Raw genomic sequence first — 15,954 nt, forward strand, 5'->3', positions numbered from 1 at the left:
CCGCAAAGGCTCCAAGAAAAATCCACAACGTTTAGCATAATCCAAATCCATCAGATTCAGGGCAGCGCCTGAATCCACAAACGCCATGACAGAATATGATGACAAAGAGCACATTAAGGTAATGGACAAAAGGAATTTGGACTGTACAGTACCAATAACGGCAGAGCTATCGAACCGCCTAGTGCGTTTAGGACAATTAGAAATAGCATGAGTAGAATCACCACAATAGAAACACAGTCTGTTCAGACGTCTGTGTTCGTGCCGTTCTACTTTAGTCATAGTCCTGTCGCACTGCATAGGCTCAGGCTTACTCTCAGACAATACCGCCAGATGGTGCACAGATTTACGCTCGCGCAAGCGACGACCGATCTGAATGGCCAAGGACATAGACTCATTCAAACCAGCAGGCATAGGAAATCCCACCATTACATCCTTAAGAGCTTCAGAGAGACCCTTTCTGAACAAAGCCGCTAGTGCAGATTCATTCCACAGAGTGAGTACTGACCATTTTCTAAATTTCTGACAATATACTTCTACATCATCCTGACCCTGGCATAAAGCCAGCAGATTTTTCTCAGCTTGATCCACTGAATTAGGCTCATCGTAAAGCAATCCCAGCACCTGGAAAAATGCATCAACATTACTCAATGCAGAATCTCCTGGTGCAAGAGAAAACGCCCAGTCCTGTGGGTCGCCGCGCAAAAAAGAAATAATAATCAAAACCTGTTGAATAGGATTACCAGAAGAATGAGGTTTCAAGGCCAAAAATAGCTTACAATTATTTCTGAAGCTCAGGAACTTAGTTCTGTCACCAAAAAACAAATCAGGAATCGGAATTCTTGGTTCTAGCATCGATTTCTGATCAATAGTATCTTGAATCTTTTGTACATTTACAACGAGATTATCCATTGAGGAGCACAGAGCCTGAATATCCATGTCCACAGCTGTGTCCTGAAGCACTCTAATGTCTAGGGGAAAAAAAAGACTGAAGACAGAGCTAAGAAAAAAAAATGATGTCAGGATTTCTTTTTTCCCTCTATTGGAAATCATTGAATGGCTCCTTGTACTGTTATGGCTGGCAATCAGGCAACACAGCGTGCAGAATCAGCGCACATACAGAGATCTGGCAATAACCCAAAACAATAGGACAAGCTCTGAGACGTGGAATCTCTGTAGACTGCAGTACCTGATCTATCCTCACACAACTGGAAGCAGCAGTGGATTGCGCCTATCAACTACCTATGCAACTCGGCACTGCCTGAGGAGCTGACTAGCCTGAAGATAGAAATACAAGCCTGACTTACCTCAGAGAAATACCCCAAAGGAATAGGCAGCCCCCACATATAATGACTGTTAGCAAGATGAAAAGACAAACGTAGGAATGAAATAGATTCAGCAAAGTGAGGCCCGATATTCTAGACAGAGCGAGGATAGCAAAGAGAACTATGCAGTCTACAAAAAACCCTAAAACGAAAACCACGCAAAGGGGCAAAAAGACCCACCGTGCCGAACTAACAGCACGGCGGTGCACCCCTTTGCTTCTCAGAGCTTCCAGCAAAAGATAATAACAAGCTGGACAGAAAAAACAGAAAACAAACTAGAAGCACTTATCTAGCAGAGCAGCAGGCCCAAGGAAAGATGCAGTAGCTCAGATCCAACACTGGAACATTGACAAGGAGCAAGGAAGACAGACTCAGGTGGAGCTAAATAGCAAGGCAGCCAACGAGCTCACCAAAACACCTGAGGGAGGAAGCCCAGAGACTGCAATACCACTTGTGACCACAGAAGTGAACTCAGCCACAGAATTCACAACAGGGTGCCATCCAGGCCTCCAAGGAGAGAATGAGGTCCGGCTCTTCTTCCATGCCTAGGCATCACTGACACCTTCCATGTGTCCCTCTTAAAGCCCGTACACATGTCCCGGTTTTCCGAGTCATCTGTCGGGACATCAGGTTCATCTACAGACGATTATGAGGTGAACGCTATCTTGGGGTGCAAGGTGGTACCTGGCAAAAAATTTTATTTGGTGGATTGGAAGGGTTATGGCCCAAAGGACAGGTCTTGGAAGCCTGCTGAGCACATTCAAGCTCCGGAGCTCATTGCTGCCTTCGAGCATAGCGAGGACCAAGGAGGGGGGTAATGTTAGGTGTCGAGTTCCCGCCGCTGCACAGGGGGTATCTCGAACCACCTCCGCTGCAGTCTCCCATTCTTCTCCAGCCACTGTGGAGTCTGCATAGCGGAGACGTCGATCCCAGCGTCTGGCTCAGGCAGATACTCTGCGCTTGGTTGCTGCTGCTCTTCCAGGCTCAGCTATTGTAGCCAGCGCTGGTCAGTGACGAGCAGACGCCTCTTGGACTAAGTCCTGCTTTTCCCCCTCTGAGCATGCCCAAAGGAAGACTTCTCATTGGAGGTCGGGGGTCACATGCTCAGGTCCTGTAGCAACTCCCATTGGTCCTCTAGCAAGGTCTTGAAGTTGCTGCAACCATAAAAGGTTTGCATGGCCGCACGGCCATGCGCTAGTATCATTTGTGTATGTGCTTGTCGCCAACTGATACACTACCATTCTGTCTACATGTGGTGTGTGTTCGTCTAGCTTTGGGAATACTCTCAGGCATGCAGTTAGCATTAGTGGGGGAAATTAGTCCCTTGGCTTAGCATCTGGTTCCTTCCTGTGTGCGGTTAGCACGGAAGAGATCCAGAGCAAGCACAACCCGAGTTAGGGTATTATTCTCATGTGGAATCTTACTACTCTGTGCAGCAAAAGGATTCGTTCATAATCAGACCGAGTGAAAGAACTCATGTCTATAACGCCATATAGTGCCACCATTTATTAGCAGCAAGTCCCACTCCTGCACGGTGGACCCAGGCTGCGAACGCACCTATGCTACTCTTATAATTAGTGTTGAGCGATACCTTCCGATACTCAAAGGTATCGGTATCAGATGGGATAGGCCGATATCCAAAAAATATTGGATATCTCCGATACCGATACCCGATACCAATGCAAGTCAATGGGACACAAGTATCGGAAGCTATTCTGGATGGTTCCCAGGGTCTGACGGAGAGGAAACTCTCCTTCAGGCCCTGGGATCCATATTCATGTAAAAAATAAAGAATAAAAATAAAAAATATGGATATACTCACCCCTCTGACGGACCCTGGCTGTCACCGCTGCAAGCATCTGCCTCCATTCCTCCTGAGGCAGACGCTTGCAGCGGTGACAGCCAGGGTCCATCGGACGGGTGAGTATATCCATATTTTTTATTTTTATTCTTTATTTTTTACATGAATATGGATCCCAGGGCCTGAAGGAGAGTTTCCTCTCCATCAGACACTGGGAACCATACGCACCGCACACGCCGAAGATGACTGGGAACACTTCCGATTCCGATTTCCGATATCGCAAAAATATCGGAACTCGGTATCGGAATTCCGATACAGCAAATATCGGCCGATACCCGATATTTGCAGTATCGGAATGCTCAATCCTACTTATAATTACTCGGTGCATTCTGCCAGCCCTAACATTAACCAGTACAAAGTAAGGCAACCTTTCTGGTGACTAATTATCCTAGGTGCAGTACCTAGTCTGACCTGAAGGTAAGGGGGGCGCCAGAGAGCTGCAAGTTCCAAACCGGAACTGGGAAGTGGAATATAGATGAATGCCCTTCAGAAAGAGCCAGGGGCAACCAAACAACCCCGATTCATGAAAAATTTATGTGAAGGGTGGGGATGATAAAGGTAACCTCCACGTGAACCGTGACAGCATCTACTGTGATTTGCAATATCCTAACTCAGTATTTGAACTGGTTTCTAGTATACAACCCTGTTATATATGTTAGATCTGTGGTAGTCCTGAGGTCTGCATTATAATTATTGAGTTTTTAACATTATCTATGCAGTGACAGTAGAGGGCATAATAGTGTCTGTCGACGGTGAGCGGAGGCGCCATTTGTTATGCATTTTAGGTAAGGCAGGGACTAAGGTCTGAGAACAATAGGTTGTTTGAGTACCTTTATAGCTCAGATATAGTGATTAGGGTTGAGCGACTTTTACTTTTATAGGATCGGGTCGGGTTTCACGAAACCCGACTTTTTCAAAAGTCGGGTCGAGAGAAATCGGCCGATCCTATAAAAAAGTCGGGGTCGGGGTCGGCCGAAACACGAAACCCAATGCAGTGCATTGGGTTTCCAATGGTTCCCAGGGTCTGAAGGAGAGGAAACTCTCCTTCAGGCCCTGTGATCCATATTTAAGTGTAAAATAAAGAATTAAAATAAAAAATATTGCTATACTCACCCTCTGACGTGCCCTGGAACTAACCGGCAACTTTCCTTCCTTAGAATCAGCGCATGAAGGGCCTTAGATGACGTCGCGGCTTGTGATTGGTCGCGCGACCGCCCATGTGACCGCTCGCGCGACCAATCACAAGCCGCGACATCACCGAAGGTCCTTCAAGCGCTGATTCTTAGGAAGGAAGGCTGCCGGAAAGAAGCAGGGCGCGTCCGAGGGTTCCTATTAGGTATATACTCACCCTCGGACACGAGTATAGTGGAATGCTGATAGTGCTCTCAACCATTCTGCTGACCTTCCAACCCTCCTTTGAAAGGAACTTATTACAGGGTCTATTTTTACTCTTTTTTTATGTGAGGTGGATTTTTCTATGATATTTTTTCCAATCCACCTACCAATTGTTTTTTTCATGTATTAGTCAGCTCTCTCAATGTTTTTATGGAATTAGAGAAAACCAAAGCGTTTTGCACTTTGCACAATTTAAAAGAACCACAAGAGTGGACTTGGACTGCCAGACATTTAAGGAAATTGCAAAGCTACTCATGTCCAGAGATAAATAAATCTTGCCTCATCTGTATGCTTGACATGGGTATGTGGAACTGGAGTCTACCCAACTTAAAAAAACAATTCTGAAAAATTCTAAGTCCTAAACTTTCAAAAGTAGTATTAATTCTCTTTGTAAAAGCGCTCTGTATCCTTGGTACAGATTTAAGATCTCCCCAAGGAACTTCGGCTTTTGCATCACTCAACTGGCTGTTCTACAATAATAAATAACCAGATAATATATGGAGCCAGTTGACACAATACACATTCACCGATTTTATTAAAACATGATTGACTGGCTCGAGCTGGAATCCAGTCTCAGATGCCCTCATTCTAGAAATGAGCAAATTAACTCAAGTGGAATTGAATTTTCCTAAAATTTTACAAAAATCTGCATTTGCCAAAATGCATATTCTTTTGTAATTTGCTTCAACAAAATGGTGTCTAATGGCTAATGGTTAAAACATTTTAAAAAATCCTTATACTTGCCTATTATCTCTCCGGAACATCTGTTCTTCAACATCTCCTGTCTAGTCCTCATCACAGCTTTTTGATCCTTGCTGTAATTATTGCATTCTCCAGGCTTCTTACACTGAGTCTGGACTTCTGACTTTGATGAAGCTGGTGAGGTTTCTATGTTCTATACCAGTGATCCCCAAGTTCGGTCCTCAAGAGCCACCAACGGGTCATGTCTTCAGGATTTCCTTAGTATGGCCCAGGTGATGGAATTATTGCCTATCTAGATGATGGAATTCTCACCTGGGCAATAGTAAGGAAATCCTGAAAACGTGACCCGTTGGTGGCTCTTGAGGACCAGACTTGGGGAACACTGTTCTATACCATAAGTCAAAATTGTTCAGGGCTTTAAAAAAAAAACTTACTCATCTAGCAGCTCACCTGTCCTGTCACTGTGCCAGATCCAATATTTTGGACACCATGTTCATCTCCTACATCATTTTCACTCAGCCCTGGAAGATGAGCAGGCCTCATACATCATTGAGCTAGTGATTAGCGAGTAGTCAAATATTCAGACTCGCTATACTTGTAACAAGTAGGTCCTAATACTCGTGTATTCGTAACGAGTAGCGAGTCCAATGCAAGTCAATGGGAAATGCAAGTAATTTTCTGCTATACCCTACAAAGGTGTCTGGGGGCCTGAAGAAAAGGCTGAAATGGGTGGATGATTTTTTAAAAGCAGGCGGTAAAAAGCTGTGTGTAGGTTAATGCAGGAAGAAGCCACTCATCATCATCACAAGGGCTTCGCAATTATAAAGGTTGGACTACTGTTCTTGTTGTTCCACTGCCACTGCACAATGTGCAGGCATAATGTCTCCAAAAAATTAGCCCTAGGGGCTGTATCATGGTTGATGCAGGAAGTTGGCCTCAAGGGCCAGACAACTAGGAAGCTAGGACTACTAGCACGGTAGTTCCAGTGCCCAATGTGCAGGCATAGACATAGACTCCAAAAAGCAAAAAAAGAATATCCAGCTCAACGAGACAGTGAAAAGTAAAAACTTGGTACTTTATTCACTTCATGTAGAAGCAGAGGATAAAAACATCAGCACAATAAGGATAAGAACACTATCTATCTACGCGTTTCAGGTGGCAAAGCAACCTTAATCATGATATCATGATATCATGATTAAGGGTGCTTTGCCACCTGAAACGCGTAGATAGATAGTGTTCTTATCCTTATTGTGCTGATGTTTTTATCCTCTGCTTCTACATGAAGTGAATAAAGTACCAAGTTTTTACTTTTCACTGTCTCGTTGAGCTGGATATTCTTTTTTTGCTTTTTGGATTCCCCACGCCTTGACACAGCGTTTCCGTGCTCCGAGTTGAACTGTTACTATGGTGAGCTGGATTTTCTTTTTCGTTACTATATAGACATAGACTTCCAATGTTGTTCTCCATTGCCACATTGAGTTTCTGAGGAAGGTTCTTAATTTCCTGTTGACATTGTAGAGAGTCAAGCATTCACCGATCCATGTGTGTGGCACTGAGTCATGGACTTTCCTGTAGTCAATCCAGTTTGTGCTGAGATAGATCTCTCTGGATCATGAGTTGTGAGCGACTGCTCTATCTACTGGGAGCTGGTGCTTAGAGCCTCTGGTTTTGGTACCAATGCCTTTCAGAGCTGGATTCATGTGGTTCTGCAGCTTGGTGGCTATGATGCCTGACAGGAGTTTCCATGTTGCTGTAAAGCAGGTTATTGGGTGGTAGTTGGATGGAACTGTTCTTTTGTGAAGATCCTTCATGATTAGCACTGTTCTTCATTTTGTTAGCCAAGCTGGTGGCCTGTTTTAAGCAGTTGGTTCATCTGCTTTGCCATGCGTTCATGTATCGCTGTTAGTTTCTTTAGCCAGTAGGTGTTGATCACATCTGGGCCAGGTGCTGTCTAGCTCTTCATGTTCTTGACCCGTTGTTGGATGTATGCTAATGATGACTGATTCTTGCTCTAGGTGGTTGCTGTATTTCATTCTCAGATTTTGCAGCCACATTGCACTGGTGTTGTGTGTTTTTTCCTTCTCCCACATGTTCCTCCAGTATTGTTCAGTCTCTACTATTGGTGGAGATGCTGCCTTTGTGCTGTCACTCTGTAGTTGGGAGTACACCTTGGATTGTTTTTTGGAGAACAGGGCATTTATAATCTTTGCCTCGGCTTCTCTACTGCATTTCCCCCTTCTTGCAGCGAGTGCTGTGAGCCTTTGTTTGGCATTCTCTAGGGTTTCAGTTGGGGTCAGACCTTTGTGCTTGTCCAGCTTGGTCTTATTCTTGATCTTTATACCCTTCCGTATTTCTGTAAGCTGGCTGACTTCCCTTCATGTCACTTAGGGGCACGTACTTCTGTTGTTCTTGCTGTTTGTATAGCCAAGCATTTCCGTGATTGCTGAGGCAGTAGCATAGATAAGTTTTTAGTTTTAGTTATGGTGGTAGGTATTGATGCAAGTGCTCTTTTGGCATCTTCTAGCATACTGTCTGGTGGTGTTTCTTTGCTGAGCCTTGGCAGTCGATCTCGGGTATTGATGGTAGTTAGTTTATCTAAGATCTTCTGTTTCAGATTAGCTGCAGTGCTCTCTATTGTAGGATTGGATCAGGATTATTTTCAGGTGGTTGTACATGTTGTTCTTCCAGGTCTTCAGGTGGGGTGGAGCTGCAGTGCAGTTAATCCATCTCTAGTTGTGATAACAGCTTTCTCTTTATGACATTGAAACATTAGTTGACTCAGTCAGTGGACATGAAGGTCTTGTATCCATCCACAGTTTCCTCATACACTTCATATATCTTCCCTCAAATGATCAGCTGTTATAGCAGCACTTCATCAGAACCAGGACTTCTTGCCTTGTCCATGTATGGTTTCTTCCAGTAGCCCAGTTATCATCAGATTGTCCTGGATCCTCGACATCTGACGCGGACCTTGTTATTCCGGGAGACATCCGAGCAGGCATCTCTTTGTTCATGACACTTTCATGCTTATTGAGGTAGGCACTATAGTGTTAGTAGTCTTGCCCAAGGACCACTACTGGCATATTATTTTCCAACAGGGCATAGCCGGGATTTGAACCCCAGTCTCCCACGTTGTTGGTTGTGCACTTTAACCAAACATAAATAAAATATATAGCTGCAGCATTTTTTATTTTTGTGTGAACAAATTTTATACTGTATATTCTGTGATCTATCAAGTATTACATACTTTGTGGAATATTTTGGTGCTATATTACACTCCCAAAAAGTGTTGACTTTTTTGTGGATTAAATTTCTCACTCATATTACGGTGTTATGTATCACTCCCAAAAAAAAATGAAAACATTTTTTTGGGATAAGTTTCTAGCCATATAGTTTTTCATGGTCTTGGGTACATTCTTGTGATATTTAACACTCCAAGATAAGCAATTTAAAATTTTGTTGGGTTAAATTTCTCATGCATACAGTTTTCCATTGTCAGGGATAAATTTTTTGATATAATACTACAAAAAAGCATTTAAAAATGTTGTAGGGTTAAATTTCTCACTCACACACCATTCTGCGGTCTGGGTTACAATACTGTGATATCTATCACTCCAAAAATATTAAGAAAAAAGGAGCGCACTCAGCTATCTTAGGTTGGTGCTGGCTGTACTTGGGAAAAACCCAACAACAAGTCCAATATAGAAAAATCAGCCGCACTCTTATGGTATATCTTTGCAAAAATGTGATGTATTTATTCACATGTGTTGAGACAAAATTTTCATATATATATACACACACAGCAGGGAGTATAAACGAAGTAGTAACGTTTCGACCCTGCCTCGGGTCTTTCTCAAACTGTAATCAAACACAAATAACAATTAGTGTTATATACATATGGGGTGCTTTACATAAAGACAAAACCAGATGAACATAATCATTATTTACAGAAAACTATATACAATAAGGATCCCATCTGAAAAGTATCTGTATGAGATAGCGCTGTCAAAATAGATAACCTACACAAGGTCCATTAGGGGTGCTGTCGCTAACATAAAGTTCTATTGTAGAGACTGGAAACAAGGTCCAGTCTGACCAGTGAAGCTGACAAAATAGGTACAAAATTAAGTAGCGTTATACCCAGTGGTGGACATGATATGGAGAAGCACTGACCTGCGTTTTCTAGATAGTGTGAAAAATAAGAAGTGTGGTCCCTTTAAGGGCTGCAAATAAAGAGGAGAGAGGGTTCCTTGTGAGAAGATACAAGATTAAAAGTAGTGGGGTCCTGGTAGAAAAAACAGATGAGTCACCAACCTCCTATTGTTGTGGTGTCAGGTCTTCCTGCTTCTGTGGGCGTGTGTGTCTGCATGGGAAATAGTGCCTCTATTTATAGCACCTATTCAAACTGAGGCTGCAGCTCCCAAAGGGAGGTGTGAAACGCTGTATGTGAGCCCTTAATGAATAGTGCCAGCACACTGGGGAATGAGAGAGAGGCTTGGAGTCTCTGTAATGTGCTGTGCAGTTGCTAGGTATCTCAAGGGAGGTGTGGAACACTCCCTGCCTGTCATCTGGGAGGAGGTGTGGTGAATGGGGGGAGAAAAGAGAGGAGTGGAAAGGGTATAAGATGCAAGAGTGTCTTTTGTAAAAGAAGCATATCAGTAAGAATAATGGGGAGAAAGCGTAGAACAATTAGTAAAACTGCAGGGAGCCAACTTGAGCCAGAAATAAATGTCGAATTGGAAAAAAAAAAAAAAAAAAAAAAATGGAATGAAAATGAAATGAAATGAAACTAGACGTAAAAATAAAAATAAAGAAAAAAAAAAAAAAAAATAAAAAATAATAAAACCGGGAGACTTTGTAACTTACCCATGGCAGGTGTAAGAAATAGATAGTTGGCTCAGTGCATCTATAAGAATTAATACAAGGTTAGATCTGAAGAAACAAATAATAATCACATCCACCACTAAGTTATAACACATGTACAATTATACATATAGACAACATGTTTGCACGGAAATATTATAGCAAAATATGACTGACTCAGCAGTTCAACCAGGGGTCCTAAGTCACGAGATCCAATTCCCTGTTGAGGCCCTTTGGTGTGAGGGTTTGTAGTGTGTGTATCCAGTAGGCCTCCCTCTCTTTAAGTAGCTTGACGTGATTGCCGCCCCTCCTGGGTCTTTCTACCTGTTCCACAACTTGGAATCTTAGTTGTGAAATGGAGTGTTTGGCTGTTATGAAGTGATCCGGTATGGGTAACCATGTCTTTTTGCACCTAATTGTGGATTTATGGTTCGATATGCGGTCACGGATGTGTTGTGTCGTTTCACCTACGTAAACTAAACCGCAGGGACATTTAACCACATATACCACAAAATTCGATTCGCATGTGAAAAAATCCTTCACCTTGTATCGCTTACCGGAATGGGGGTGGACAATATCCTCGCCTTTAATGACATTAGAGCAACATGCACAACTTAGACATGGGTATGTCCCTACCCGTTTAGAGCCAATGAATCTCTGTTTGGGCTGTTTCGTCAAGCTACCAATGTCGGCCCTTACCCACTGATTCCTAAGATTGGGTGGTTTTCTTTTGCACATCAGTGCTGGGTTTTTGAAAGCTTCAATGCCAGGGTATGACCTGTGGAGAAGTGGCCAGTGTCTGTTAATGATATTATATAGTTTAGGCATTATCGGGTGATGAGTATGAACAAACGGAATACGTTCAGGTTTGATGGATGGATTACGGGTGGATACTGAACCTAGGACTCTCTGTTTTTCGGTATTAAGGAGTTGTTTTGGATAATTCCTATCCAGGAATTTCTCTGACATTTCTTTAAGACGAATTTCAAGTAAATTCTCATCAGACACGATCCTCTTAACCCTTTGAAACTGGGAGCGTGGTAGACTGTTTTTAGTGGATCTTGGGTGACAACTAGTGTACAACAGAAGGTTATTTGAATCCGTGGGTTTGGTAAAGATATCAGACTCCAGTGTACCCCTATTGTTTTTAGTAACCATCGTGTCCAGAAATGAGATTTTTGTCAAATCCCAGGTAAGGGTGAACTGGAGTTCAGGTCTTACTGAGTTGAGGAAATTATGAAACGAAAGTAGGCTCTCAGGGGTGCCTTCCCATAAACAAAAAATGTCATCAATAAACCTAATCCAACTTTTAGCGTGAGTTCTGAAGAGCTCATTTGTATAGATGAAAGTGCATTCAAATGCATCCATGTATGTATTTGCATATGCCGGCGCCACGTTCGAGCCCATGGCGGTCCCGCAGATCTGTAAAAAATATTGGTCGCCGAAAAGAAAAAAGTTGTTGTACAGGACAATTGTTAATAAATCAAGGCAAAATTGTTGGGAGTTTTGGGATAAATCTGACGTTTTGAGGAGATCTTGTACTGCTTGGAGACCCAAGGGATGTTGGATAGATGTATATAAGCTTTTAACATCAAAGGTAGCTAGGATACAGTCTGACGGAAGGTTAGAAAATCCTCTGATGATTTCCAGAAAGTGACTAGTGTCTAAAATGAAAGATCTGGTTTGTTTCGTGAGAGGAGTGAGGATTTTTTCTAATAGAATGGATAGTGGGGATAAAATGGAATCTGTAGATGCAACTATAGGCCTGCCAGGGGGGTTATTGAGAGATTTGTGTATTTTTGGTAATACATAAAAAACTGGGGTTATGGGGTGTTGATTTATTAGAAAAGTGGATGTCTTGTGGTCTATAGTATTGGAGGTCAAATATTTGTCTAATGTTAATTCTATTTTCCTTTTGATGTCACTAGTGGGGTCTCGAGTGATCTGTTTATATGTCTGTGTGTCAGATAATTGGTTCCTTATTTCCCTGATGTAGTCCACTTGATTCATAATCACTATGGCCCCTCCCTTGTCTGCCGGTTTAATGGTTATGTGTTTATTGTTTTTAAGTGACCTCACTGCTTGTTTCTCTATGACAGACATGTTGTTATGGGTTGGGAAGGCCCCTTTGCTATGTTGTTCCATTACCAGATTAATGTCCTTCTGTATAAGATCGATGTATGCCTCTGTGGCGTGATAGCTCCTTGGTGGATTGAAGCTACTCACGTTGCGTAGACCCCACATGGAAATGGAAAGTTCCGGGGTCTGGGGTACAGTGCTTGTTGTAGACAAATCTTGTTGAAGTCCAAAGTGTGTTTTCAAACGCAAGCTACGGTAAAACCGTTGTAAGTCTTGCTCAAGTCTAAATTTATCCCAGGGTGGAGTGGGACAAAAAGAGAGACCTCGCTGGAGGACCGTCAGTTCAGAAGGGGTTAATGTGTAATCGGAAATGTTTACCACCGAGTTGAGTGTCCTACCTGTGATCGTGTTGTCATCCGTTCTGGAGGGGTAGCGATGGCCCCTCCTGGTCGGTCTCCTCCTGTATTCCGTGGATTGTATCTCCTGGGCTGGCGTCCTGATAAAAAACGGTTCTGTGGGAGGCTGTGGGTTGATCCTTCGCTGTCTGAACTGAAAGAGTCTGGTCTTCTGTTGCCAAAGTTTCCACGTCTGTAGCCCCCACTCGGTAAATCGTTCCATCTGTAAACGCGGTCCTGTTGATAATCGTCCAAGTCTCTCTGGAACTTTGTCCTTTTCCTTTCCTGTAGACTTTTACGGTTCTCCTCGATGATTTTATCGGTTTTGGTTTTCAATGTTTGCCAATCTGCCGTGGATAAAGTAGAGGTTAGCTGTTCTTCAATAGCAGATACCTTTTTTTCCGCTTCACCAATCGCTGTATGGAGAGAGTCAATGGTTAATAGGATAATATCTAATGAGCATTTGTTCAGAATCTGTTTAAACTTTTCACAAAATTCTGGATTTTCTGAAAAAAGAGTAGGACGCAGATGGCATCGGAGGCCACGTGGTATCCTGCTTTGCCGGTAATATTCCGCTAGAGTGATAGAGTGAAGGTCATAGGACATGAGTTTCCGTCGTTCCTTTTCATAGTCTCTGGTTCTAATTTCGTGGGCGGGAACTTTGAGAAAATCCCCCGAATTAGTGACCTTGGAGAGGATTCTTGTGGCTGTTGAATCGTCAAACGCAAAGGTCTGAGTTGTCATCGGGATGCAGGTGCCGCTCACCACTTCAGTGATATATTAAGAAAAAAGGAGCGCACTCAGCTATCTTAGGTTGGTGCTGGCTGTACTTGGGAAAAACCCAACAACAAGTCCAATATAGAAAAATCAGCCGCACTCTTATGGTATATCTTTGCAAAAATGTGATGTATTTATTCACATGTGTTGAGACAAAATTTTCATATATATATACACACACAGCAGGGAGTATAAACGAAGTAGTAACGTTTCGACCCTGCCTCGGGTCTTTCTCAAACTGTAATCAAACACAAATAACAATTAGTGTTATATACATATGGGGTGCTTTACATAAAGACAAAACCAGATGAACATAATCATTATTTACAGAAAACTATATACAATAAGGATCCCATCTGAAAAGTATCTGTATGAGATAGCGCTGTCAAAATAGATAACCTACACAAGGTCCATTAGGGGTGCTGTCGCTAACATAAAGTTCTATTGTAGAGACTGGAAACAAGGTCCAGTCTGACCAGTGAAGCTGACAAAATAGGTACAAAATTAAGTAGCGTTATACCCAGTGGTGGACATGATATGGAGAAGCACTGACCTGCGTTTTCTAGATAGTGTGAAAAATAAGAAGTGTGGTCCCTTTAAGGGCTGCAAATAAAGAGGAGAGAGGGTTCCTTGTGAGAAGATACAAGATTAAAAGTAGTGGGGTCCTGGTAGAAAAAACAGATGAGTCACCAACCTCCTATTGTTGTGGTGTCAGGTCTTCCTGCTTCTGTGGGCATGTGTGTCTGCATGGGAAATAGTGCCTCTATTTATAGCACCTATTCAAACTGAGGCTGCAGCTCCCAAAGGGAGGTGTGAAACGCTGTATGTGAGCCCTTAATGAATAGTGCCAGCACACTGGGGAATGAGAGAGAGGCTTGGAGTCTCTGTAATGTGCTGTGCAGTTGCTAGGTATCTCAAGGGAGGTGTGGAACACTCCCTGCCTGTCATTTGGGAGGAGGTGTGGCGAATGGGGGGAGAAAAGAGAGGAGTGGAAAGGGTATAAGATGCAAGAGTGTCTTTTGTAAAAGAAGCATATCAGTAAGAATAATGGGGAGAAAGCGTAGAACAATTAGTAAAACTGCAGGGAGCCAACTTGAGCCAGAAATAAATGTCGAATTGGAAAAAAAAAAAAAAAAAAAAAAAAAAAAAAATGGAATGAAAATGAAATGAAATGAAACTAGACGTAAAAAAAAAAAATAAAAAAAATAAAAAAAAAAAAAAATAATAAAACCGGGAGACTTTGTAACTTACCCATGGCAGGTGTAAGAAATAGATAGTTGGCTCAGTGCATCTATAAGAATTAATACAAGGTTAGATCTGAAGAAACAAATAATAATCACATCCACCACTAAGTTATAACACATGTACAATTATACATATAGACAACATGTTTGCACGGAAATATTATAGCAAAATATGACTGACTCAGCAGTTCAACCAGGGGTCCTAAGTCACGAGATCCAATTCCCTGTTGAGGCCCTTTGGTGTGAGGGTTTGTAGTAAAACAGAGAGTCCTAGGTTCAGTATCCACCCGTAATCCATCCATCAAACCTGAACGTATTCCGTTTGTTCATACTCATCACCCGATAATGCCTAAACTATATAATATCATTAACAGACACTGGCCACTTCTCCACAGGTCATACCCTGGCATTGAAGCTTTCAAAAACCCAGCACTGATGTGCAAAAGAAAACCACCCAATCTTAGGAATCAGTGGGTAAGGGCCGACATTGGTAGCTTGACGAAACAGCCCAAACAGAGATTCATTGGCTCTAAACGGGTAGGGACATACCCATGTCTAAGTTGTGCATGTTGCTCTAATGTCATTAAAGGCGAGGATATTGTCCACCCCCATTCCGGTAAGCGATACAAGGTGAAGGATTTTTTCACATGCGAATCGAATTTTGTGGTATATGTGGTTAAATGTCCCTGCGGTTTAGTTTACGTAGGTGAAACGACACAACACATCCGTGACCGCATATCGAACCATAAATCCACAATTAGGTGCAAAAAGACATGGTTACCCATACCGGATCACTTCATAACAGCCAAACACTCCATTTCACAACTAAGATTCCAAGTTGTGGAACAGGTAGAAAGACCCAGGAGGGGCGGCAATCACGTCAAGCTACTTAAAGAGAGGGAGGCCTACTGGATACACACACTACAAACCCTCACACCAAAGGGCCTCAACAGGGAATTGGATCTCGTGACTTAGGACCCCTGGTTGAACTGCTGAGTCAGTCATATTTTGCTATAATATTTCCGTACAAACATGTTGTCTATATGTATAATTGTACATGTGTTATAACTTAGTGGTGGATGTGATTATTATTTGTTTCTTCAGATCTAACCTTGTATTAATTCTTATAGATGCACTGAGCCAACTATCTATTTCTTACACCTGCCATGGGTAAGTTACAAAGTCTCCCGGTTTTATTATTTTTTTTTTTTTTTTTTTTTTTTTTTTTTTATTTTTTTTTTTTCTTTATTTTTATTTTTACGTCTAGTTTCATTTCATTTCATTTTCATTCCATTTTTTTTTTTTTTTTTTTTTTT

General features: G+C 42.3%; 1 protein-coding gene across 3 annotated transcripts; it reads right to left on the minus strand.

Moving 5' to 3' along the window:
- Window positions 1-9,010: 9,010 nt before the first annotated feature.
- On the minus strand, window positions 9,011-14,330 carry LOC138657397 (uncharacterized). 3 transcript variants are annotated; one of them, XM_069745163.1, is made up of 4 exons: window positions 14,089-14,330; window positions 12,621-13,997; window positions 10,147-10,186; window positions 9,011-9,138 (listed from the first exon to the last, which is right to left on the minus strand). In XM_069745163.1, exons 2-3 carry the CDS (start codon window positions 13,359-13,361, stop codon window positions 10,178-10,180), a joined length of 750 nt encoding a protein of 249 aa, XP_069601264.1. In that variant the 5' UTR covers window positions 13,362-13,997; window positions 14,089-14,330; the 3' UTR covers window positions 9,011-9,138; window positions 10,147-10,177. The 3 variants fall into 3 exon arrangements, with proteins under 3 accessions (XP_069601264.1, XP_069601263.1, XP_069601262.1); XM_069745162.1 differs by having other exon boundaries at window positions 12,621-13,632; window positions 13,948-14,330; XM_069745161.1 differs by having other exon boundaries at window positions 12,621-14,330.
- Window positions 14,331-15,954: the final 1,624 nt, after the last annotated feature.

This window comes from Ranitomeya imitator, chromosome 1 (genome assembly GCF_032444005.1).
Source record: "Ranitomeya imitator isolate aRanImi1 chromosome 1, aRanImi1.pri, whole genome shotgun sequence".
In the NCBI taxonomy this organism is placed as follows: Eukaryota; Metazoa; Chordata; class Amphibia; order Anura; family Dendrobatidae; genus Ranitomeya; species Ranitomeya imitator.